The sequence below is a fragment of the Emys orbicularis genome, chromosome 12 (assembly GCF_028017835.1).
Source record: "Emys orbicularis isolate rEmyOrb1 chromosome 12, rEmyOrb1.hap1, whole genome shotgun sequence".
NCBI lineage: Eukaryota > Metazoa > Chordata > Testudines > Emydidae > Emys > Emys orbicularis.
Genome location: NC_088694.1, coordinates 27200268 through 27225611, shown reverse-complemented (window position 1 = coordinate 27225611; position 25344 = coordinate 27200268). Strand labels below are relative to the sequence as shown.

At 48.6% G+C, this 25344-nt stretch overlaps 1 protein-coding gene across 2 annotated transcripts in view; it reads left to right on the top strand.

Moving 5' to 3' along the window:
• The window catches only part of RALY (RALY heterogeneous nuclear ribonucleoprotein), a 105688-nt gene extending 81990 nt beyond the window's left edge, over positions 1-23698 (top strand). The window contains exons 4-8 of one of the 2 annotated variants that reach the window (XM_065414602.1): positions 10953-11000; positions 13141-13301; positions 16059-16172; positions 19224-19369; positions 23630-23698. In XM_065414602.1, the coding sequence (XP_065270674.1) occupies positions 10953-11000; positions 13141-13301; positions 16059-16172; positions 19224-19369; positions 23630-23698 (538 nt within the window). Of the gene's footprint in view, positions 1-10952; positions 11001-13140; positions 13302-16058; positions 16173-19223; positions 19370-23348; positions 23394-23629 lie in introns of those variants that run through there. The other variant, XM_065414604.1, reaches the window with a different exon arrangement.
• Positions 23699-25344: the final 1646 nt, after the last annotated feature.

Below are 25344 nucleotides of genomic sequence, written 5' to 3'. Positions count from 1 at the left end.
CTAATTTGTACATCAAGGACCATGTGTGGTAACTCAGATGCTGTGGCCACATTCAGATACCACAGTGATAGACAGATCAATGAGATAGACACACTCTAGTGGGATGTGACTTCACCACTCATGGCTAAAGCATACATCCAAAGCTCACGTCAATGCACATTTTATACCACCACATGCCATCATGTATTTTCTCTCCCCCTCCTATTCCTCCCACCAAGAACCAGCTGGTGCAAATTATTGTAGCTTTCAATGAAGTCAGTGAAGCTATGCCTATTTACACCAGCTAAGGATCTGGCCCCATACTGCTTTAGATTTTCAAATGGTCTCATTACCTATGCCTGCAAGAATTGAATCCGTTTGAATTTGGAAAATGCCTTCACTGTGCTCAGAAATCTGATAGAGGAGTGAACAGGGAGTTCACTGTTACTGAATGCGTGTGCGCAAAGACAGGTATGCTCACAACTATTGCACGCAAAGTCAAGGAATCTCATTGGAAAATGAGTGTCAAAATATGGCCCAATCTTCCGGTTTGTCACATAACAAACCTCAAATGTTTCTTCTTACTGTAAGCGGTTTTGAACATACACATTGATTATCCAAATAAAATTGACCCGGGGCATTTTTGTGCCTTCATCCTGTCACACCCAATCCTTGTGTCTCTGCGAGTTTGTTGCTTGCCACTGCACACTGAGAAATGGACCAATGATGGTGCACGTGACCAGGAGCGGAACAGAATATCAGCAGCTAATGAAATCAGCTAGCCCTGTCCCTGACCTTTCCCAGGAAATCATCCTGTCCCATTCCCAGAGGTTGCTCTGGCTTGTATCTTGGGGAATGATGTGTTAATGGAATTGTTGGGAGATTTTATTTCTGCTTAACTAATGTAGTTGTTACAGTGTAGAAGCAAATCTTGGCACTGAAAACATCTTTGAGTGTCTCAAAAGTAGTGTCCCAAAATGTGACAACCTATTTATGAGCTTAAAAAATAAACCGAAAACCGTAACTGCACCTTAGCGCTATCCATTGGAAAACAGTGGAATTGGCAATGGCAACTACATCTCTGCATTGTGAAGCATCAGACAAAACTGGAGAGGCAGACAAACCAAGTTGGTGAGATCATAAGTGAGTGAAAGAGGTCGAGTGCAAAGAACTTCAGGGAATCGCGGGGTCAGTCCTAGAATTCACCAGCTCTGACGATTTGTGAGGTACACAAATGGAGACTAGGCTCCGACCCACCACTCTCATTTTCACTTCCAATCTAAGCACAAGAGGAAACATCCTCCTGTTAGATTGGTCTGCTCTGGAATAGTGCACATCCCCCATGGAATTCACCCAGTGCAAGGCCCTCCAAACTGCTACAGTCCTCCTCCCCTCCCCCCCGCCACTCCCACTGGGGCTGTGCCTGGGAGCTGCCGGCCAAGTAGCCTCTCGGAGGTGCCTACACACCCATGCAGCCATAGGAAAGCTCTCCGTCCAAGCTCCACACAGCCGATCGTGGAGGGCGGTTACACAGAGTGGGGATGGACCTCGGGATCTGTGTTTATGCAACTCCCTTGGCCCCAAACACCATATGCACATGGCAAGAAGGGACTGAGGCCAGTATTCCAGCCCATAAATAGGAGTAACTGCCTTGCTGGCTGTATAAAGGGGTGGACTCCACTTCCCTCACCCTCCCATACTTCTCCCACAGCATCCAGTTAGTTGGGGCGTGTTTTAACTACGGGCTAAATGGGCACCACTGCCATCGATGTAGCAGGCATCGATTTAGTGGGTCTGGTGAAGACACAATAAGTCAATGGAGGAGTGCTCTCCCGTCAATTTAAATTAATCCACCTCAACGAGAGGCGGAAGCTATGTTGATGGGAGAGCATCTCCCGTTGACATAGCACGGTGTAGACACCGTGTTAAGTCGATGTTACGTTGACTTAAGTTACGTAACTTAACTAGCCTAACTTAGACCAAATTATACCACTACTGTAGACAAGGCCTTAGTCTTTATATAGGAGAAGGGACTTTCATGCCATATGTGTGGAACTAATGGAGCTCAGCAGCGAAATCAACTCAAGACTACCAAAGTATCTGAGGCTTTGTCTTCACTACCCGCCGATCCGGCGGGTAGCAATCGGTCTATCGGGGATCGACTTACCGCGTCTAGTGAAGACGCGGTAAAATCGATCCCTGATCGCTCTGCCGTCGACTCCGGAAATCCACCTCGGCAAGAGGCGGCAGCGGAGTCGGCGGCAGCGCGGCAGCGGTCGACTTTCCCGCGTCCTCACCGCCAGGTAAGCCGACCTAAAATACGCAACTTCAGCTACGGTATTCACGTAGCTGAAGTTGCGTATCTTAGGTCGGACCCCCGCTGTAGTGTAGACCTAGCCTGATACTTTCTCTCCTACTGGAATAATTCTGACACTACAACAGTTAATACAGGGAGTAAATCAGCACAGCATGCCACTTCTCACTGCTGCGATGTGCCCTCAGATGGGTCACTAAATGTGCAACCGCTCAGGTTCACACCTGCAGGTCAGTTACATTCAAAAAAGGTATCACGAGTTTTGCAGGTGCAAAATGAACCCACAAGGCTAAAAAGATTCTCTCCTAAGTCCCTTTTAACTTGCCAGTCATGAACCTGTGTGGATCATAAATAATAAATAAGTTATTTAGTGATTTAAAGCTGAAAAAAGGAATAGGACCTGAGACTATGCCTATCATAGCATTCCAGAATGGTGCTGGCTCTCTCTCTTAAATAGTGTACGTATTACTTTTTAAAGGCTATATAGCCCTCTTTGTTACCTACTGATTGGAAAATTGCAACAATTATCCCTGAACATAAAGGGAATCATGAGCTGTGAAATTACCGAGTGCACAACTTGCAGCTAAACAGCTCAATCTAGGGCACAAGACAACACTCTTAATCAGTGCAGTTTGCAGCTAGATTGAAAATATATGTTTGAAGCACTGAGACCAGTTTCCAGAGATGCTGGTTAGGGTACCCATGCCCACATTCTCAGCATCTCGCAAGAGGTGCCAAAGGCCCAGATCTTCTAAGGTATTTGGTGCCTAACTCCCATGGAAGTAAGGTACCTAAATACCTTTGAGTCTCTGCTAAGCGTGTTAGCAATGAGCTGATGGGGATGTCTGCACATCAGCAAATAAGGGTTTTGAATTCTTTATCTGCTGAGCTAATGAGAGCATGATGCTATAAGGTGCCAAACAGCTCACAAGATCAGGCTCCTTCACTCCAGGTTAAGCCAACTTTCAATTGTTAAATGGCCAGGTTCAAGATTCGTAGCCAGGTTACAGTTGAGGAAGGTCCGTCTATTTCCTCATTTACATTATAGACCTCCCTACTGGGGCAGAATTCACAGAGCCCACATGAGGTCTATGCAGCTTTAGGGTTGGATTTAGGTACCTACCTATTGGCAGCATGTCTGATAGCAGATGATCCTATGAGGCACAAACACAGTCTCTCCCATCTCCAGCATTTGTACCGTTGTTTGAGCTACTCAAGGGCAGTTAGCACTCGGAATGCTACTTCATCTGCAGTTCTGATCACAGGGTTAAAATGGGATTCCATGAGAGTAAACACCAGGAGAGCCACATGAATATCTCTGGACTAGCCCAGTTTCCTTCCATTGGTCACTGGGTCGTGGTTGGCAGGTGTTGAAAATGGCATTTACCCACGTTGAGACCAGACCAACTCCCCATCCCACCCTAAAGTTTGACTCTCAGCATTCAAGAGAATACTGGTCTGGTTTTCAGCCCAGCCTTTATCCAGCTTCTGTTTTTACTCCCACCTATTTATAGATGTCAATGACCTTGACTGCACCTGCAAATCAGGTATGTAAATATCAAAACATCAATTGTACCTGCAAATAATGAGGTGCAAAATTTTGCTCATAAATATTTCCACCACCAAAATGGGAGGGTTTCCAAATCTGCCCTTCCATCTCTAATAACCAAAATGGCACGGAGAGGCGTTCATCACTGAAAACAATATTTCAACGTTTAGCACAGGCCACTTAAAACACCAGTTTACTGGTCTGACAGTTCTAAGATAGGCATAAGTCTTTACAAATGTGTTGTCTTTGGCATTAGAAAAGGCATCCCCTTCCTTCCCCTTCCCCTTCCTTCCCCTTCCCCTTCCTTCCAGCTGGCTGTGGTAGGGCGGATCCATAAGTGTTTTAGACAGGGATTATCCAAAAATACACAATTCTGATTCTGAGAATGAGTCATATAGGCGCTCCAATGCCACAGGGATGAGAATGGTATGATGGATCGATGGATGAGAAAGAAAGAAAGAAAGAAAGAAAGAAAGAAAGAAAGAAAGAAAGAAAGAAAGAAAGAAAGAAAGAAAGAAAGAACTGACTTGGCAAACACTATGGAAACAGTATAGTTTATTGGTTAAAACATCAGACCACCTGCATTCTATTGCTCATTCTGCCCCTGACTCATTGCATACCGGGCAAGTCAGGGTTTTACAAAGACTTCTCTTGGGATGGGCTAGTGTAACAATATTAGCTACCAAGGAGAGAGAACATTGTCTCCTTACAGAGAAGAATGACGAGATATGTTTATGTAGTGCCTGGCTCCCGACCTTGGCTCCACGGATTACACAGATTATTTCCCTTCAATGAATAATGCACTGTCAAGTTACGCTGTGTTGTGTTCTAAGTTATTAGTCAGGACCACTCATCCCTCAGGGGAGGGCCTCTGAATAAAGAAAGAGGAGCAACAGGTATTTTATGCAGTATCCCCAAGTGAAAATCAGGGGCTGAACGGTAACCATTTAACAAAGGGAGGGCTCCTGCCCTTTCACTAGTACATATGTAGAAATGATGATGTTATTTTAAGCACTGGAACTGAGTCCCCCTAGCTGCTCCTCTCCTTGGGAGGAGACTTGATTAGGCCCATCAACAAAATAGGCTCAAGTCCTACAATCAGATCCACATGAGCGGCCCCTGTGCATATGTGGAACCCATAGGGCCCTTAGTTCTGTCTGCCTGGTTCCGACCACAAGATCAGGGCCTTAGAGGAACACTACTTCAGAGCGAGCTTCGAGGACGTGATTAGTAACTAAAGGTACTAAAGGCTGGCAGCGATCTGAGAGGAGCAGCGAAAAATCAACTGGGCAGGAAAGGAGAGAAGCAAGAATGATTCAAAGAGGTGCTGAGTTTACCAGACTTTCTGCCTCCTGTGATTCCCAGTATAACCTCCCTTCCTCCCTTCCTCTACCCCAGCCACTGGTCTGGCACTGAGCATGCACATGGAATGAATTACTGTGGTGACTAAAGAGCGTGATTTCTCTGGGTTGGAGTTATGGGGCCATGCAGAGATGCTACCACCTGCCTCCATAGCCTATGGATGGTGGGAACATTTCCCTCTGTAGAGTCACCCGCCTCCTAAACTTTGTGAACAGGATCCCAGCAAGAGCTGGTGTGATTGAAATCTGCTTTGACTGCCAGGTACAGAAAGGTGTCCAGGGAGAAGAACACAGATCATCTTGTAGGTAGGGATGGGAAGATGCTGGAATAGGTGATTTTTCTATATGAACGCAATAGACAGACTTCCTCCAGGTCTGTTCAGCACTGGGGGTAGATGGTTAAAATTCACTGGTTAGTAACCACTTATAAATCATGTGCTGTGAGGACACAATCTGTGGGCCAGGTTCTCAGCCATGCCACACTCTGCTGCTGAAGAGAGGGTGAGGTCAAAGCCTCTTACCACGCCAATGTTTTTAGCCATAGTTAGTGGTGTGGTAAATAGTTGTTGAATGGACACAGCCTAGCTTTGTAAGGTACTTTGTTTTGGGCCAGCATCTGTGTTCATCCCATCCATGATCATGGACCACTACAGCTAATTCAGTAAGGACAAATGCAAAGTACTCCACTTAGGAAGGAACAATCAGTTGCACAAATACAAAATGGGAAATGACTGCCTAGGAAGGAGTATTGCGGAAAGGGATCTGGAGGTCCTAATGGATCACAAGCTAAATATGAGTCAACAGTGTAATGCTGTTACAGAAAAAGCAAACATCATTGTGGATGTATTAGCAGGAGTGTTGTAAGCAAGACACGAGAAGTAATTCTTCCGCTCTACTCCGCGCTGATTAGGCCTCAACTGGAGTATTGTGTCCAGTTCTGGGCGCCACATTTCAGGAATGATGTGGACAAATTGGAGAAAGTCCAAAGAAGAGCAACAAAAATGATTAAAGGTCTAGAAAACATGACGTACGAGGGAAGATTAAAAAAATTGGGTTTGTTTAGTCTGGAAAAGAGCAGACCGAGGGGGGACATGCTAACAGTTTTCAAGTACATAAAAGGTTGTTACAAGGAGGAGGAGGGAGAAAAAATTGTTCTCCTTAACCTCTGAGGACAGGACAAGTAATATTGGGCTTAAATTGCAGCAAGGACGGTTTAGGGGATATTAGGAAAAACTTCCTAACTGTCAGGATGATTATGCAGTGGAATAAATTGCCTAGGGAGGTTGTGGAATCTCCATCATTGGAGATTTTTAAGAGCAGGTTAGACAAACACCTGTCAGGGATGGTCTAGATAATAGTCTTACTATGAGTGCCAGGGACTGAACTAGATGACCTCTCGAGATCCCTTCCAGTCCTACGATTCTATGATTCTATGAAACCTTCCATCTCAGAGAGCAGAATCTGAAACCCCAGTGAGCACTGCCCCACTGACTGCAATCTGTTTCCCAAACCTTCCCTGAACCACAAACCCCATGGCGCCTCCAGCCCCCCCAAACAGAGGAGTGCTCCAGGTACCCCCAAGACAGACGCTGGGTCTCCTGTGTGATAGCACAGAGTGTTGTTTTGGAGACACAAGAGGACATTGGGAGCACAGATGAATGAACCTCTGCCGGAATATTTTTTTATTTTATCCAGCCTGGTTCACCTCTCCCTACTTAAAGTGATATTGTTAGTCAACAGCATAGTCGCTGCTTTCTCTGTGGATGTGTTAATAAGCAGCACAGCGGGTACGCACCTGATACATTTGGCAGCAGCTGTGTTTTACCTGGATGATCCTGGTACATTCAGCAGCTGCATTTTCCTTGCTGTGCCATGGACGTTAGCATGCCGGGATATCTGGCCTGAGCAAAGCAGTCACTGTCTCTGAAGTGCTTTGAAAGTCCTCTGCGCTTCTTGGGTGTTTTCCCCTGTCTTGTGAAAAACAGCTGCAGTGTGGAGAGAATGTTATCGAGTCTCCAGGGTGTACTAACGACAAGAAATGTAATATTTACACCTCTGGGGTGCACATGCACACATTCTCTCTCTCTCTCTCTCTCTGGCCAAGCAAACCACCACATCTTGATTGAAATTCAGGCCTAAGAAAACAGCACCAGTTTGGTTCTGATGACCATGGGCGGTATCCCAGCAGGAGAAACAGTGTCTTAAACTTCCTTTTAGCTGCCGCTGCCCCTTACTCATCCTCCCACCCGGAGTAAATCAGAGCAGCTCTAGTGATGTCAAAGGAACTAGGCTAGTTTACATCAGCTGGGAATCTAGCCCAAAGTGCCTGGCTTGTTCCTCTGGGGATGTCTTGATACATGAAGAATACAGGAAGGAAGTGCCCAGATCCCACTGGAATTCAAAAGGAATTGGGTATCTAACTCCCTTAGGCTCCTTGGACAATACCAGCCTGTGTCCATATGGTTCCAGTGTGACAGACTGTCGAATCCTATTGCTTTCCTGTTTCACAAGCCTCACACTTATTTACTCTCTCAATGAGCCCAGCAGGGAGGACTGAGTAACGCAGAAACATGGGGAATTAGATGCTAGGGAGAGATGCTGAAGCATGTGAGTCCAGGAGTGTAACCAAGGCCACAGGCAACGAGATCCTGGACTCTCCTCTATTTCCCTTCGCTCACACTGGGGCTCGTCTACAACTGAAACGCTACAGAGGTGCTGCTGTAGCGCTTCAATGTGGACACTATGTACGCCGACAGGAGGGGCTCTCCCATCGGTGTAGTTAAACCATCTCCCTGAGAGGTGGTAGATAGGTCGATGGAAGAATTCTTCTTGACCTAGTATTGTCTACACAGGGACTTAGGTTGGCTTAACTACGTCGCTTGGGGTGTGGATTTTTCACACCCTTGAGCGACATAGCCAGGTCAAGCTAGTGTAGACCAGCCCTAGAACTAACTTAGTCCACAAACTCTTGCTGAAACTAGGGGCAGAATGTTTTGAAAGGAGGTTTTCGGATAAGCATCCAGAAGTTCAGGTGTTTCTCCAAACCTCTGCAGTCTAGAAGGAGGGCTGGAAATCTTAGACAGACAGGGCCGGATAAAGGTAACCTGGGTCCCTCCTGACACCACAACACAGGACCCCCCAAAGTCCTGTCCCAGAGAGGCAATGCCATGGGGCCCTCTTTTCTCCCCCAAGGATTAGCAACTGGGGCTTCCCAATACTTTGCCTTGCAGCTGGAGTAAATCTGCTTGGGTAGGAGGGATGGGCCAGCAGGACTTTCTTCCCCTGTCACAAACAGAGTTCTTTGTTAGGGTCGTGTTGGCAGGGCCTCTCAAAGTAGTGAGCAGTTCACACCTCACAGTGCTGTTGTGTCAGGCTGCCTGCAGACTCAGGCAGACATCATTGCATCAGATACACTCAGGTTACATTTTCAAGCTTTTATTCACAACAAGGAGGGCTAGAAGCTTATTGTTTTAAGTGGAGCTAAAATTATGATGTAATCCTGTGACTTCAGAAGCTGGGGCCTTAGACACAGGGCTGGACACAGGGCTGTAAATGTTATGCCTTAATTCAGCCCTGAGAATAGACTCGTGTCCATCTGAGATGGGTACCACTGAGGACAGGGAGTATTTCTGATCATGGCTCGAACCAGTAATTGCAGAGCCATGTTGCAAAGAAAACAACAAGTTAACCATGCCTTGAACTTCTGAAAGAACTTGGGCTGGTTCTGAACGTGGGATGACTGCTCGGATTGGATCCCACTTTACCCAGCCTCATACTCTAGCTAAAGCACTTATGTTTTCCATAGTGCGGGTGTAGAAGTGCACATTTGCTTTTCCATACAGGCCCACACCAACCTGCACACGCTACTCAGACAATGCTCGGGCACCAGTTGGGTGGGCACAAAGTGCATGGATGCTTTGGCATGAACACTTATGCAGTGAGTCCTTGCTGGAGTGCTCCGGCTGGGATGCAGGCTGGGGTGTTGTGCTGCAAGCACATGCCACAGCAGACAAGCATCCTGTCCAGTGCATTCAGCTCCCCAGCCTCCCTCCTCCCAAGTACAGATCACCCTCCCAACTCTGACCTACCTGCCTAGTATAGACAGACAGCCACTTTCATCCTTCTTCCCCCGTGCAGACATTGCCTGTGTGTGTTGTCTCTGGGGGAACTGACTTCATGCTATGTAGAAACTAAGCAGATGGGCTGCCTGGTAAGGAAAACTGCCTGCCTGGTATTTCCCATGACGTGGGGAGGAAAGAAGCGTTTAGAAGTGGGTCTTGTCTTTGAGGAGCTGTAGCTCCCAGCAGACGCTGCTGGAGAAAGCGAAGAGGAGGATTATCAGAGAAAAGGTCAATATCATTTATAAAGGTATCAGGAGCAGGTGTAATGAGGGTGCTGGAGCAGAACTGCATGTCCTCAATAATAAGCATTATACGTATTAAAATAGCAGGGACAAAGGCTGAGGAAGGAAATTGAAATTGATCCGTGTTAAGGCTAAACATGGCAAAGGGCAGCTGTGCAGTAAAGTGCAGGCCTGGAGAGAGATGCCGGAGCCACCAGGAGCAGCTTGGGAGAGGGTACATAATCTCTTAGGCAGAAGAGCAGGGAGGTCTGCCCAGAGCAGCGGACGCAAAGGGGGAGAATAAACACAAAGCCAGTGGAAAACTGGCTTGAGCTCCTAAGAGGGGGTTACTCAGAGCCAGCCCTAGAAGGGAGGGGCTGTGCAGGAGGAGGCTGTTGCACCAGCTGGGGAGAATGAGAAAGAGAGGCTAGACAAGCAGACGGCGCAACCTACATATTTCTTTCCCAGACCAGGCTGTGCTGACCCAGATCCTTCTGATCTGGGAGAAGTCAACCCACCAGCGAATGCTGAACCTGATTCAGAGCTCACTTGCACCAATTTTACACTGGGGTAACTCCAATGACTTTAATAACGTCACCTCTGATCTACACCCATGTAAGTGAGGGCAGAATCAGTTCCTCATAGCTCATATGCAGAGAGATTGAAAAGACTGGGATTGTTTATCTGACAGGAGATGAGTCAGAGGCATCATGATAGAAGTACATAGAATAATGAAGAGGACAGAGCAGGCAGATTGGGAACTTCTGCTCTTCCTGTCTCACAAGAACAATGGGACCTTCAGTGAAACTGAAAAGTGGCAAATTCGAAACCGATGAAAGGAAATTCTTTTCCACGCAATGCATAATTAGCCTGTGGAACTCGGTGCCACACGATGACGCTGAGGCAAATAACTCAACGAGGTGGTTATTTGGTTAGCACGAACACCCAGAGTTACAACAGTGAATGCAGACAAACAGTTCTGGAGGGGATAAAAACGTCACATTTCAGGATTTAACCCAGTCTAACTGGTAGGGATTAGGAGGAGCCCTTTATGGGGGTAGATTATCCCACAACTGCCTGCCTATTATGGGGTTCTTAAACCTTCATATGAAGCAACTGGTGCTGGTCACTGTCAGAGCCAAGAACAGGGCTTTATGGAGCCCAGGTCTGATCCAATCTGGCAGGTCCTGTGTTCCTATGCTCCAGAACCTGCCCACTGTGACAGATGATTGGTTACATTCACACTTGTAAAGCACGGCTCTAGAATATGATGAAGCTAAAGGGTTGGGATTTTTAACTACATAAAATGTTTCATTTGAGGTCATTGGGCAGCATGAACAGATTAATTACAATAGTGATAGTAACAATGCTAATTAATCAGAGCTTTCCGTCTTCTTGTCTCTACAGTGGATACGACTTTGACTATGACTACTACAGAGATGACTTCTACGACAGGTGAGCGGAGGAGCGATACACCAGCAGCGCTGTATTCTGTTTATGCTTCTCCATGAGCCACAGCCCAAAACGCTGTGCAGAGTAGAATAAAGAACAGCACAGCTGGGGGAGAGAGGCTTTGCAAAGGCGAGGCAGTGGGAGAAAAGAGGAGTTTTCAGGGAGGTACAGGAGACAGGAGTACCACCAAGTGGGGTGAGACTGAGAGGTGGCCATGTGAGATAAGCAGAAGGAGCAGGGAAGAGGTGAGAGAAGGAGCCACCTCCATGTTTCCTTCCCAGACCAGACTGAGCTAGATGGTTCTGAGCTGGGTCAAGTCAACCCATCCTTGGGAATGGGGGGGCATGGTATGTGGATGAATACCACACAAGAGGGGCGTTGGATGGGAAGGTGGAAAGGGGGTGAATATCACACTCCACTCTAGAAATCAGTGAGGGAAGGACAAACAGATCAAAATATGTCCCTGTCTCCGGACTGTAACTTTCAATGTGCTGCTGTCCTCAGGCAGGGACTGCTGCAGGGCCGTGAGTGCCCCCGCAACTTCATTCATGCCCCCAGGTCCTCACAGGATCAGTCCCTCTGTGTCTTGGAGCGCAAAGCTGCTCAGCAGACAGGTGGGAGGGTGTGTTTTTCTAAATGGCAACGCTGGGGTGATGTTCCCCCCTGTGCAGAGACAGCACAAGGCCTAGGAACCACTTAGGAGCCCTTCAGCAGCAATGTAAAAGAAGCCGAGCTGAGACTGGGCCTTTGGTTTTTTGGGTCCCTCTGTTACTCTCTGTGATTTCCAGAAAGGTGCGTAATGTTCACCGTCAGTGGCGCCTAGACCTTGTGCTGGCTGTCTGCACGGGCAGGGAGGGAGTTTCACCCTCAGGCATGGAGCTGAACCCCCTCTCGGGAATAAAGATTCTGGGATCAGCAATTAACGAACACTTTTGCCCAACACCACACGGAGCAGGGCAGACTCCAGCTCGCTCTGCTGGAGCTGCATTGGTTCCGCAGGGAGACCAAGGAGCAAACACCTGTTTGCGTCAGTAAAGGAAGCAGCTAGGACTCCTAAACAGATCTGTTGAGTTTCTACATAGTGGGCTCTGTGGCTATGCCCGGGCTGCCATCCAGCCTTCCTCGCCTTCCTCAGCTGCCTGCCTTCCCCTTCCCCCTCGCACTGCCTCTCAGGTTGCCATTCCCCCACCGGGCCTTGGGGATTCCTGTAATCCTTGGCCTGCTCAGCGCTGCTGAAGCTAGTGGCTACTCATGTTGAAAAGATGCCATTTGGCTGGAGGGGAATGGTTTGGAGGCAGAGAGGAGGGAACAGGGCATCCACCTGTCTGGATGTAGCCTTGATAAATGTCCTGGCATCCCCTCTGCTCGTGTCAAATCTCACAACGGCAGAGGCCAGGCCAGGCCATGGACAATCTCAAAGGTCACTTGCCCCCTCCGTCCTGCCAGCTCCCTGCGACATGGGGTATAAACAGGGATGGCTGGGAGGTTGGGGGGAGGGGAGAGGAACTGCAAAGGGAGGAGAAGGGGAAGAATGGAAGGGGGGAGAGGCACCAAAGGTCCTTCCCCTGTAAGTGCACCCCAGCCCTTACAGGGTCCTGACCCCCTCAATTATCTTCAGGGGCAGGTTAACAAAACACAGTAAATAACAGACCACCTGCGGTTAGCGAGAGTGATCTCAGCATGCAGAGAAACTGCCAGCATAAGGGCTGAAACGTGTACAGTCAAACTGTGTGCCAGAGTCCTGGCTCCTTTCTGTCACTAAGCAGGGTGTTTGCAGTGGTGATGTAGCCATGTTCGTCCCAGGGTACTAGAGAGACAAGGTGGGTGAGGTAATACCTTCTATTGGACCAGCTTCTGTGGGTGAGAGAGACAAGAAGATCTCTGGGTAAGCTCGAAAGCTTGTCTCTCTCTCACCAACACAAGTGTGTCTAATAAAAGATATCACCTCCCCCACCTTCTCTCACTACTCACAGTGTCATGCAGCGGCTGTTCGTTTGTGTGTAGCGGCAGCAACCTCTAGTGGCATGATTATGTACCATTCCCCTTTGTGGCTCTTGCTAGCCTATCTCCCAAGTCCCGTTTCATGCTGAAAGTGTGGCTTTCACTCCACTGTTTGCAGACTGTAACCTGTTTTGACACACAGGCTTTTCGAGTATCGAGGCCGGGTCTCTCCTGTCCCCAGGGTGGTTCCTGTGAAGCGTCCCCGGGTGACCATCCCCTTAGTCCGACGCGTAAAAGCAACGCTCCCCGTCAAACTTTTCGCCAGATCGGCCGCCATTGCAAACAGCTCTGCCAAATTAAAATGTGAGTATTATGTACGCAGCTAGATCAAATACAAGGGACAAGGTGCAAACATCCCATCAAATCACCTGTATGTTCCGATCACTGAGTGCACTAAAACAGGCACGGTAGATTATAAAACGCTGCCCCGCTGAGAAACTCCAAGCGTTTCCCAAGCTCTGATCAATTAAGCCTCACGGCCCCCTTGTGAGACAGGTGAATGTTATTATCCCCATGCTACAGATGGGGAAACTGAGGCATGGAGATGGAAAGCAACTTGCCCTAAATCATTGGACAAGTCTCTGATAGAGCTGGGAATAGAACCCGGATGTCCTACCTCTCAGTCCCATGCTCTACCCATTAGATTGTGCTTCCTCCTTAATTACACTAAGTAAATACACCCAGAGCTGACCCGGAATTCAGAGCAGGGTGCTCATTCTTTGGAAGAGCAAGGGTCATATTGGTAATTTGTCAGGAGCCCAGGGACAAATTACCACAGATTAAAATAAAATATAAAAATACGTAAACCTAATATTCAGAGTGACTGAATGGGTCTTTGGCTTAGATTACCAGTAAAACGAGCTGTACCTGCTCACATATAACGGCACCTGCAATAATAGAGAGCAGGTGGCTGGCAACGATAAGGCGGCAGCATTGTTTATTACTGAGATCATGGCAGCAGAACTCAGAAGAACTGGGTTCTGTTCTTAATTCTACCACTGGCCTACTGCGTGACCTTGGGCAAGTCAGTTTCCCTTTCCTGTGCCTCAGTTTCCCCATCTGTAACATGGGGATAATGACACCAACCTACTTTGTAAGGAGCTGCAAGATCTCTGGATGAAATGCAGTGTGTATACAGGCAAGCCCTTCTAATTCACACTTGGCTATTTTGCATACCCCATCACTCACACTCATAAAGTCAGTCTCACCCCACCTCTCAACCCAGACTCATTGGCACAGATCTGTAATGAGGCCTCATATTTCTAAGACCTTTACACAATATACCGTGCAACATGTACTGTGAAGTCTTCTAAATAATTAATGTTCCGCTGCTTTTCCAGACAAACCAAGGACGAATACCCAGGGATGCGCTGACCTTCCTTTCTTTTAAATCCTGTTGTTTCACTTTCACTCACGGATATACAGTCAGTAGTTGATAAGAGGTGAATTAAGAGAAGCTAGCAAGGTTCTGAGTCGTACAAAGGGTGAAATCCTGGGAGTCAGTGGTTCCCATTGACTTCAGTGGGACCAGGATTTCACGCAAAGAATTACAAGGAGCTCTGTTAAATGTATACCCGCTGAAATGACCATGCACCTGGAGTCTGTGGGTAAGGCCAAGATACTGGGATTACCCGTCCCGGTTAGGAATAGCACAGCCACCTGCTGACAGGTTTGGGTGAAATAAACCAAAATCAGGGGGGCAGACATTGCTACAAGTTGGGTAAGGTACAAAATGTGACCCTCCAGATACCTGCTCCAGGGGCACCAGCATGTGGGTCCTGGGCCTCTCCCTGCCCTAAGGTGACTGGCAGCAAGTGGGTCCTGTCATAATCAGCCCAAGCCTTCTCACTGGTCTCCAAAGGGGAGGGGTGAAGATGCAGGCTGGATTTTCAACGGCTCTGCCTCAAATAGACGTACTAAATGTGCAACTGCATCTGTTACACCCTCCAGATTTGCTGGCAGTGCATTTGTGCATCCCATTTGGGTAGCTGTGCACCTCTCCTGTTGGTGTGCACAGCTGCCCAGTTGCTCACACATATGCCCATTGGCACATGCCAACGCAGGCTCTGCGTATACAGATCCAACATCCAAAGTCAGTTTGGGACTTTGTAATTGTCCTGGAATGTGGACTTGCAGGCCTGCGCTGGGAACATCAGCAGGCTCATGTGAGTTCTGGAATGGACAGCAGCAGCCCCGCTCCCAGACTCTGCTGGCCCAAGCGATCAAAGCTCTGTGCGCAGGAATGGGACACTGTAATTTGTTCCGAGAAAGGAAAGTTACTGTGCTGCTGGCTAGTGGCTGGGAATGGGGAGTGTAACATGGAGACTGAGGAGAGCGCTGCTAGCCAGGAACTGTTTGAGCCTTACAACGGTGGTTCCCAGCCCATGCTGGCTTCATACCAGTTCCACCCAGGCCACAGCTTAACCTCCTGTCTCCCCCTTGTTGTTGGTACCATGTCACCTAAGGGCATGGTCAGTAACTTACAGCAGGCAGTGAAGCACGTCAGGAAGGCAGGCCAGAGGAGGAGGGAGCGGGTTACTGCTGGGACAACAAAGGGGCAATGGGCTTTTCCCAAAAGTCTCAACCTGTCCCACTTGTCAGTAGTCTGTGTTTCTTGGAAAGGGCCCCCAGCGTTCCACCCGGCCCCCAGTGAATGGAGCAGGCCGGCGGGCAGCCCCAGGATTTCTGTGCAATGGGTTTACGTGTGTACATAATATTTAGACAGTTACAACAGCCTCCAGCTCTAACTCCTGTTGGGAGTGCATTGCTGGCTGCCCCAGTTATATCCATCTCATTTCCTAGTAGGTCCCATTTAAGCAGTCCCCACCCCATCTCTTCAGTGACACAGAACAGTTCCCAAGTTGACACCCCAGATTATCCCTGATTGCATTCCCCCCGTCCCAGTCTCGGGGAGATTTCCACATTGTTGCTGTGGCTGCCAAGCTCTGTTAGGGTTTTGTGACTAATCCTAAATCTTTTTAAAAAAAACCCCAATCAAACGCTAATATGTAAAATAACAACGTGGAATAAAGCCTGTCTTTCTCCCTCTCTTCTTTGAAGTGAAATGCAATGAGCTGCAGACAATCAAAACCGAGCTGACACAGATCAAATCCAACATTGATGCTCTTCTGGGCAGATTGGAGCAGATTGCTGAAGAACAGAAATCATCCACAGGTCAGTTAACTGCACATAATGGCACTGAGAGAGGGCAAGGAGCTCAAATGCAGAGCAGTCCATTTCAAAACCAGTTATTTCGACTTTGCAGGCCATTCTTTGGGCGCTTGAGGCCTGTATTCTTGTATTGGCTGTTACTTTAAATTATTACCCCATTGGATCACCACTTTCCAACATGCTGTTATTGTGTGTTTATATAGCACCTAGCGCAGGGTTTCTCAAACAAGGGTCACCGCTTGTGTAGGGAAAGCCCCTGGCGGGCCGGGCCGGTTTGTTTACCTGCCCCGTCCGCAGGTCCGTCCGATCGCGGCTCCCACTGGCTGCGGATCGCTGCTCCGGGCCAATGGGAGCTGCTGGAAGCGGCGCGGGCCGAGGGACTTACTGGCCACCGCTTCCAGCAGCTCCCATTGGCCTGGAGCAGCGATCCGCGGCCAGTGGGAGCAGCAATCGGCCGAACCTGCGGACGGGGCAGGTAAACAAACCGGCCCGGCCCGCCAGGGGCTTTCCCTACACAAGCGACGACCCTTGTTTGAGAAACCCTGACCTAGAGCATGTTGGGTACACTACAGACCAAAATGGAGATGAGGTGCCTGCCCGGAGGAGTTTGAAATCCATATTTCTGCTAAATGATGAAATTGTCGCACACAGTGTTTTTGCGTGTTTCTGGTGTAAATTCCGTTTTGCCTGAAATTGAAACCCACAACTTTGTGGGATTTATGCTTCAGAATCGACCCATGTCTGAGTGAAGACTCAATCCATGCTCACTCAAAAGTTGTCGTATTTCAAGTAAAAAAGGAAGGGAAAAAAGAAATGGTGTGCTCTCCCCACCCCCGCCCCATCCACAGATCTGGACCCCCTTAAAAATCACAACCAAACGTGGTAAATCTTGATTCTGAAATCCAGCGCTGCCAACCCCAAGAGTTTCAGAAAGCATGTCGGGTCCCCAGAAATCATGAGCTTGACTTTTAAATCATGAAATTTCAAAAATAATTAATTGGGGGGCAGGAGTTCCTAGTTTTCTGGTTTCTGAGCCCTGGGGATACACTAGTGTCATGTTTTCAAGCTTTTCTATGCAACCAAGATGGCTAGAAACAAACTTTCCACTTTAAAAGAAAACAGATACTCACATATGGCCAAATATTTAAAGGCATTTAGGTGCCTAAAGATACAGAGAGGTGCCTAAATGCCTTTTAAAGTATGGGCGCTTTTAAAAATCCTGCTAGGCGCCATTGCATTGTTAGATGTCTAAATACCTTTGACAATCTAGGTCATCGTCACATGATCCCAGAAGCTGGGGCTTCAAGTATCATGAGACTTGTGATAAAATTGTGAGAATTGGCAATGCTGAGTCATCCTTTCAAATTTCACTGCTAAATGATCCTATGCCTCCAGTCCCTGCTAACCCTCCCAGCTGGGTTGGCATTTAGGGTTGCCAATTTTGGTTGTATGTATTCTGGGAGGTTTCATCACATGACAATCTTTAATTAAAAATTAATCTTTAATTCCTGGAGACTCCAGGACAATCCTGGAGGGTTGGCAACCCTAGTTGGCAAAGATTTGGGTATGCACGCCCGGTAACCTTGACCTGGCTCTCAAGAGTGACATGAGCCATATTGCTGGCCAGGTTGGAAAATGTTTTCAGTGCCACCGCCCCCAAGTGGCCAAGCAGAAAACAAAAACAAAACAAAACAAAACAACCCAACAAACCCCACAGCCGGCCAATCAGCCGAGAAAAATAACAATGAAAAAGGCTGGCCAATCAGAGCAGAGCAAAAAAAAAAGGCACAGCACAACAGCGCCCCCTGGAAGTTGGTGCCCAGTGCAACAGCCCTGCTCGCCCCTAGAGCTGGCTCTGCTGAGTTGGTTTAGCTTGAGGCAGAATCAATGTGCATCTAAGCACTCTGATCTCGCTTGCTTTTACTTTTAACAGTTCAGGCCCCAGTCCTGCAAAGACTTACACAGGGGGTTAACCCTACGCACTGCAAATAGCCCCATTGACTTTAAAGGGACAAGTCAAGTCAAGCAGGTATATGAGTCTTTGCATGGTCAGGGCCCCAGTTTAGGGGAAGCAGGCTGCCAGCCATAGGCACAAATCGATTTCACCTTCAGAGTTAGCAGCAGAGACAGCCAACTTCTTCACCAAAGGGGTAAGATTCCCAGTCCTAAAACAGATGGTACAACCCGGTTGGTAAACACCCTGACTGTCAGCATGCAGTATAAGCGCCCAGGCTGCAGTGCCTTAGTCAATTTGTATTAATTTCCTCCTAGGATAGGGCATGGCTATAGCAGGCAGAGTTGTTTTACTCGACTGGTTTACTGTATTATATTTTTCAAAGTTAAAACACTAAGGCATGGAATTCTCCCCTATGCAGAGGTCAAGCACATGGGCTAGTCACCACTTCTAAATCCTATATGAGGACTTGGGTGGTGCAGAGGGTGAATTTAAGTGTACAAACTTCAGGAGCATGTTGATGGTGTTGGAAAATAGGCCCTTTGTAGCTCAGCCTGAGCTACTGGAATGTAGACGACTCCTGCTCTGATTCCCATGGATCATGGAAAACGGGGGATAATGCTTAAAACATCCACAGCTGCAGAGCTGGGTGATTCACAGACTAGCTAATAGGACATGGAGCCTGCTATCCCTCTATTTTGCTGGTTCAAATCCAGCCCAGGTTGGTAGTGTAATGACTGACAGTTGTGAGGAGCTATGGGTGGGTCTCAGTGGACAGGCATCCACCCCACAAAATCACCACAGAAGATTGAATGGGACCCCCATCCTCATTTGTGGAAGTGGTTGCTGAAGGTCAGAGCTGAGTCACCGGATCCAATTCTCCCCACACACACACACGCACCGGTGTGGGCCAGCTCCACCCGAGTGAGTGGAGTTATTCCAGTGTGGGAAGAGACGCAGACCAATTATTTATAAAATAGCTCCTTGTGGGCTCTGTATATCTGACCCCCATTGGACTATTTGAGTGTAACTCCAAACAGTTCCTTCTCCTCCATCTCCTCCATCCCCCTGACCTTGCTGCCCCGTCTCTTGTCTCTCAGAGGTACGAAAGAAGGCAGATGGGAACAAAAGCGAGATCTCCCAGGACGACACAGCATCAGAGGCAGAAATCACCACGGAGGAGCCGCTGAACGGGGAGGAGGGAGAAGAGGAGGGACTCACGCGAGATGACTGTGAAGACGAATTGGTAAGCAGCAATGGGAGAGGTGCCCCCGCCCTGCTAAGGGCATTAATCAACCAGCTCTAATTTTACTGGTGCTTATTAAAACCACTGGAAAAAGTCATTTTTCCTTCTTAAAAATAAATCACTATCTTTAATGCTGTGATTGTTTGCAGCTGTATTCCCCTACCCCAGCCCTTCCTCCATGATGGAAAAGCGTTACATTAATTGCTGTACGCAGAGATGCTGAAGAAAAATGGCTAGCCTTGAACATTCAGGCCATGTTTATTTGTGCTTTTGTAACAATTAATCCCTGGTTTGTACAAATTGCTTTGCTCCGTAATAAATGATTCTGAGATGTGTTGGAACAAGTAGCACAGATACGTTATTACAGCACCGCGTTCATAACGATTTGCATTTGCAGAGTGTCTTTCATCCAGACCGAGCCCAAATTCCCAAAGCAGGTTGCAAAGTCTGTAGAAGCAGCCCCTTCACCCACCACTGAAATGTGGCCACGCAGCTGTTTCTCAGCACGGGTCTTGGGCCTCAACCCAGCAAAACACTCTGATTCAGGAAAGCACTGAAGCACGCACTTATGCCCATCCCAACTAAAGGCAGCGCTTAAGCATGTGCTTAACTTTACACATGTGCTTAAGTCCCATTGACTTCAGTGGGATTGAAACACGTGCTTAACATGAAGTACATGTTTAACGCTATGCTGTATGCATCTGGGGTTGTGACTACTCCCATTGAAGCCAACTGGGCTATTCACATGTTTAAAGTTAAGCACATGCTTAAGTGCTTTGCGAGATCAGGACCCTGCTTAGATACTACCATGACAGGAGCTTTTGCAATGCATATTATAATTAGAGAAAGCTCAGTTGTTTCCCCAAAATTAAGGTAAAAGCAAGACTCTGATAATGAATACACACAGTCCTCTAACTTGGTGAAAAAGTTCTCAAAGGCCCTGCCGCTTGTCACGCCGCATCTTACCACCAGGTGGCATTTTCTCACAAACTTTAAGGCAAATCACAAAAGCCTTTTTCAAGATATTTTGATCTCTACGTCACAGTGTTTGAACATTTCTGAAATAACTTCCAGTGGGTTTTTTGGCTCCTTATGTTCCATGTATCCCCTGACTTACAAACATCAGAACTAGAGCCAAGTGAAATTTTTTGTCTGAAACTTTTTTTGCTGACTATGCAGCTTCAGGTCAACTGAAATATTTCATGAATTCATGTCATGTTTCAACAAACTGTTTTGGTTGAAAAAAAGCCTAAAAAAATTCTGAAAAAAAACAAAATGTTTCAATTTTTCAGTGCAAAATGACTTTTTGTTCAGAAATGGACTCCTTTTAAAAAATGTTATAGTTTAAAAAAGCTGGAAAATGAAGCAAAGCATTCTGTTTCATGTTGAATATAATGTTGCCTTCGACCTGAAACAAATTATTTTTCTTTTTGGTTTTCCAAAATTTTCAAAAAACAATTGTTTGTGGTCAGCCCAAAACAAACAATTAAAAAAAATTTTTTTTTAAACAGCCTGTGAACCAAAAAAACAGGTATTCACACCACTTTAATCAGAACAGCCCTCATCTGTTGGTGTCCCTGAAGACTGGGGCCTTTTATTATTTTTTCCCAGAAGTCTCTCATACCTAAAAAAGTTATTCACCCTCTGTTCTGATTTATAGGGTTGCCACCTTTCTAATTTCTGGTAACCGGACCTTCAGGCCCCGCCCCTGCTCCGCCTCTTCCCTTGAGCCTCCCCCACCCCCTTCACCACCTCTCCCCCAGACACTTCACCTCTTCCCCCAAGGCCTAGCCCCCATCACTCGCTCCTCTCCCTCCTCCCCCTGTTGCTTGCTGCATCCTCTCAAGGAGCCTGCCTGCAGCCCTGACTGAGCAAGGTCTGGCATGGGTTAATGACCTGGCGCCTCCCCCACCCCTGCAGTAACCAGACTTTTGGTTTGGGTGCCATTTAGGGTTGCCAGGTCCCCGAAAACCAGACACCTGGGAACCCTAAATGGCACCCAGACACAGAAGTCAAAACCCAGACTGTCTGGGTGAAAGCCAGATGGATGCAACCCTAGTTCAGATGGGCCACATATCTTAAATTGTTAGCTCGTGACAGGGCCGGCTCTAACTTTTTTGCCGCCCCAGGCAAAAAAGAAGAGCGCTGCCCTGCCGTACCCCCCCCCCCCCGCAAGCGCCACCGAAATCTCCGCCCCCCCAGCACCACGCCCCCCGAAGACCCGCCCCCCAGTGCCACGCCGCCCGAAGACCCGCCCCACTCCAAGCGCTGCGCCGCCCGAAGCCCCCACCCCCCTCCGAGCACGGCACCACGCCAGCCCCCGCCCCCCCCAAGACCCCGCCCCTCCGAGCACCACACCGCCCGAAGCCCCGCCCCCCCTCCGAGCACCGTACCGCCCGAAGCCCCCGCCCTAAGCCCCCGCACCCCCCTCTGAGCACCACGCTGCCCAAAGCCCCTCCCTGCCTCCGAGCGCCGCGCCGCCCGAAGCCCCCGCCCCCCCCTCTGAGCACCACGCCGCCCGAAGCCCCGCCCCCCCGAGCACCATGCCGCCCGAAGCCCCCGCCCCCCCTCCAAGCACCACGCCGCCCGAAGCCCGCCCCCCTCCGAGCGCCGCGCCGCCGAATCCAAAATAAATAAATAAATAAATAAAAAAATCGAGCGCCGCCCTGCTCCAAGGTGCCGCCCCAAGCACGTGCTTGGTCGGCTGGTGCCTGGAGCCAGCCCTGGCTCGTGAGGTGCAGGGACTGGATCTTCCTGTGCACGTACAGCACCTTGCACAATGAGGCCTTGATCCTGACTGGAGCCTCTGTTCTCTACCACAATAAGCCTCTTCTTTGTTTGACACACTTTACATGTAGCCTCTTTTGCATATGTCATTTACATAGAGAATGTGGGGTGAAGTTCTATGGCCTTTTTTATGCAAGGAGTCAGAGTAGATGATCATCATGATCTGCTATGGTCTTAAAATCTGAGTCTATGAGCCAGTCAGCTTATGCCTCTGCAGATACAAATTAGCTTTAGCTGAAAGAGCTGTCCTTCTACACATCTTTTGAGGAGCATCTTCATAGGGCCTCATCCAAAGCCCATGGAAACTGATGGGATCCCTTCCATTGCCTTTAATGGGCTTCGGATCAGGCCTGTATTGCACAGCTTAGAAGGTGTGTAGGAGGGAAGCTCCGCTGCTGCAGACTTCCCAAGATGTTCAATGCAGGAGTTGCCCCTGCATGTCTCCTAAGGTGAGGGTACATCTCTCGTGACCATCCATCTCCTCAGGCGAGGAGTTCACTGAGCAAAAGCTCATGCATATAAATCTGACGCATAAAACGGATGATACTAGCCACATACATAACATATAGGAGGAGAAGTAAACCCATCTGAAGCCAATCCCCTGAACCTGATCTGAACCCCCCACCATGCCCAAGGAGAAGAGGGGGGGGACCCAACACCCCTAAAACAATGAAACTGCAAATAACAAAACAGAAACAAACACAGACTAACAGAAGCCAAGTTAGTGTGCACAGCACATAACAAACACAGCGTCGCCCTCAAAAGCTCCCACCACCCCGAGAGAGCGAGATCTGTGGTTAGAGCCCTCCCCGAGGTGGTAGGAGCCCCAGGATCCAGTCCCCCTGCTCCAATGACTCTAATTATTTACCCAGAATGCAACAGCTTCAACAGGAGAGACTGAGAGGCCATAAACAACAAGCAACCACTTGTAGGATTTGGCCTTTTGTTATGTTCCCTGCATGCTTTCGATGCGGTGTGTGAATATCCATGCTAGGGACCCTATCTGTTGCTGCTCCCCAGCGACATTATTTATTCCATCCATGGAATAAATGATTTGACACCTTCCCCACCCTCCATCTCTTCCACCATGGTCTGAGCTAATCATTGAACTCCTTGTGCTGGAACAGCCCAGGAGGAGAGGCTAATGTTGATTTCCTGTTTCTGTTTCTCGTTGCCTTTTCCCTCCCGCCAGGAGAACAGCCATTACACAGATGTGGAGGATGCCAGCCTACAGTAACCAGGTATAGCTAGTGCAGCTCTCAAGTCTCCAAGGGTTGCATGCTGGATTCAGGGGAAACGTTTCCCCCTTATGTATTTTAGCTGCTTTGGAAGTTGCATCTCCCCACAAACCCTGTGCATTTTCCCAGCACCAAGCCTGGCTGCTCAGCTGGGCTCTGGATTGACCCCTAAATGCATCTCCTAAATCACAAGGAGAGTGATGCTCCTGTTTTTCTCCCTCCTCTCTCCTAGTAGCACGTTCGGAACAGCGATGAACACCAGTGTGAGGAGAGCACGAGGTTATATCCTGGACTGGCATGCTGAGCCGGACAAGCATAAAATGCAGGGCTGCTGTCATCTCTGCCTGGCATTCCAAAGGAGAAACATGGACCGACATCTTCAACCCATCTGTAAAGCAAAAACAAAGAAAACCAGTCATCCAAGTGGATCCCTGCTCCTCAGAGCCCTGCTGCCGGCCTGGGCAGCAGACAAACACATGCTCCATGACCGTCACTGACCACACTCTGGGATGGAGGTTGTATTATAAAATGAATCGGGGACGTTGTAGAGCTGTCCTTAGGGGCGGGAAGAGATAGCTAGTCATAATCCAATAAAGAATTTAGTTCCTGAGGTAGAAGGGGCCGGCGTGTTTGTTAATTGGGGAAATGAGTATGTTGGTCTGGACAATTTGTAGTTTCACACATATGATCATGTTCATGAATGGGGCAGAGGGGCACCTTTCCTCCCCGGACCGATCACCTCGTTCTGAGTCCTTTTCATCCCATGAGCCACCTTGGATGCACGGTCACCTCCGAGTGTAAGGGAATCGGTAGCATGCCCCTTGTTGCGCGCTGGGCTCCTTGGCCCAGCATGTCAGCACGAAGAGAGAGAAGGAAGCCATCGACAGGAGAATAAGTGAGCCAGAGCAGCAGAAACAAAGCACCTTTAGTCTTCAGAGGTCTGGTTTCTTAGCCATCCGACTGACAACGCGTAACTAAAGGGTAAACAGGCAAACAGTCACTGTGGACTAAGGGGGTGTGGGTGAAAGTGGACCCAGGTGGCTAGCGTGAGACCCTTTTATTGGACAATCAAACAGTTCAGACTGAGGGGTGCGATGCCATCTCTTCCCCTCCGGCCCAGCACCTGCGCATGGTTCGGCAGGCGACTCAATCCCTGATAGCAGCATGGTCACACACAATCCCTCACGCCAGCCCCCTTTTGGGCCTTCAAGGTCTGGCTGGGAGGTGGTGCAGGCGGGATGAGCTGGTCCCTGCACCAGACCCCGTAGGCTGCTCTCTACATCGCTGTGTATTGCAATGGGGCTGGAGGATGCAGTAACTCGCCTGAGCGTAAAAGACTTGTGAGGGTTAGTGTCCGGCGTGCTGGGCCTGAGGGAATTAGAACATCCGCTTTCCTCCCCACCCCGAATTCACACTGCCCTTAGCCCACTCACAGCCCAGAAGACAAAGGTCAGCAGCAGACATGGGTGGTTTCTTCAAAGGAAAGTCCGTAAAAGGACCCCCCACTTTTCCGCTGTTGCATGGTCATAGATTCCCTCTTTATTGGGCCTATTCTTAGTCTCTGGCTTCAGAGGTTGATGGGGCTGAGACTCAGTCCACACTGCCACACCAACTGGAGGCCCCCCTCGCCCCCCTGAGTGCCGCCCAAGTCTTCTCCTTGACCAGACTCCAAGAAACAGGATGAAACAAAGCAGAACCACAGAGAGCTGCTCGAACAGTTTCCCAGCGTCCTCCTGGTTTCTGCTCCAGCACTCAAACCCAGGCCTCTCACAGAGTCTTTAGGAGGAAGACAGAGTGGAAAGCAAGCCATGGGGCCATGCTTCCCTCTCCGAAAGAGCCTGGCCTACTCATAAGCATGGCTTTTGAAGCACAACGTTTTACTTGCATTTCTTCGTTGGAAATAATCATGAGGACTAAAAGGGATGAACATTCTTTTCTTTTCCTTCTCCT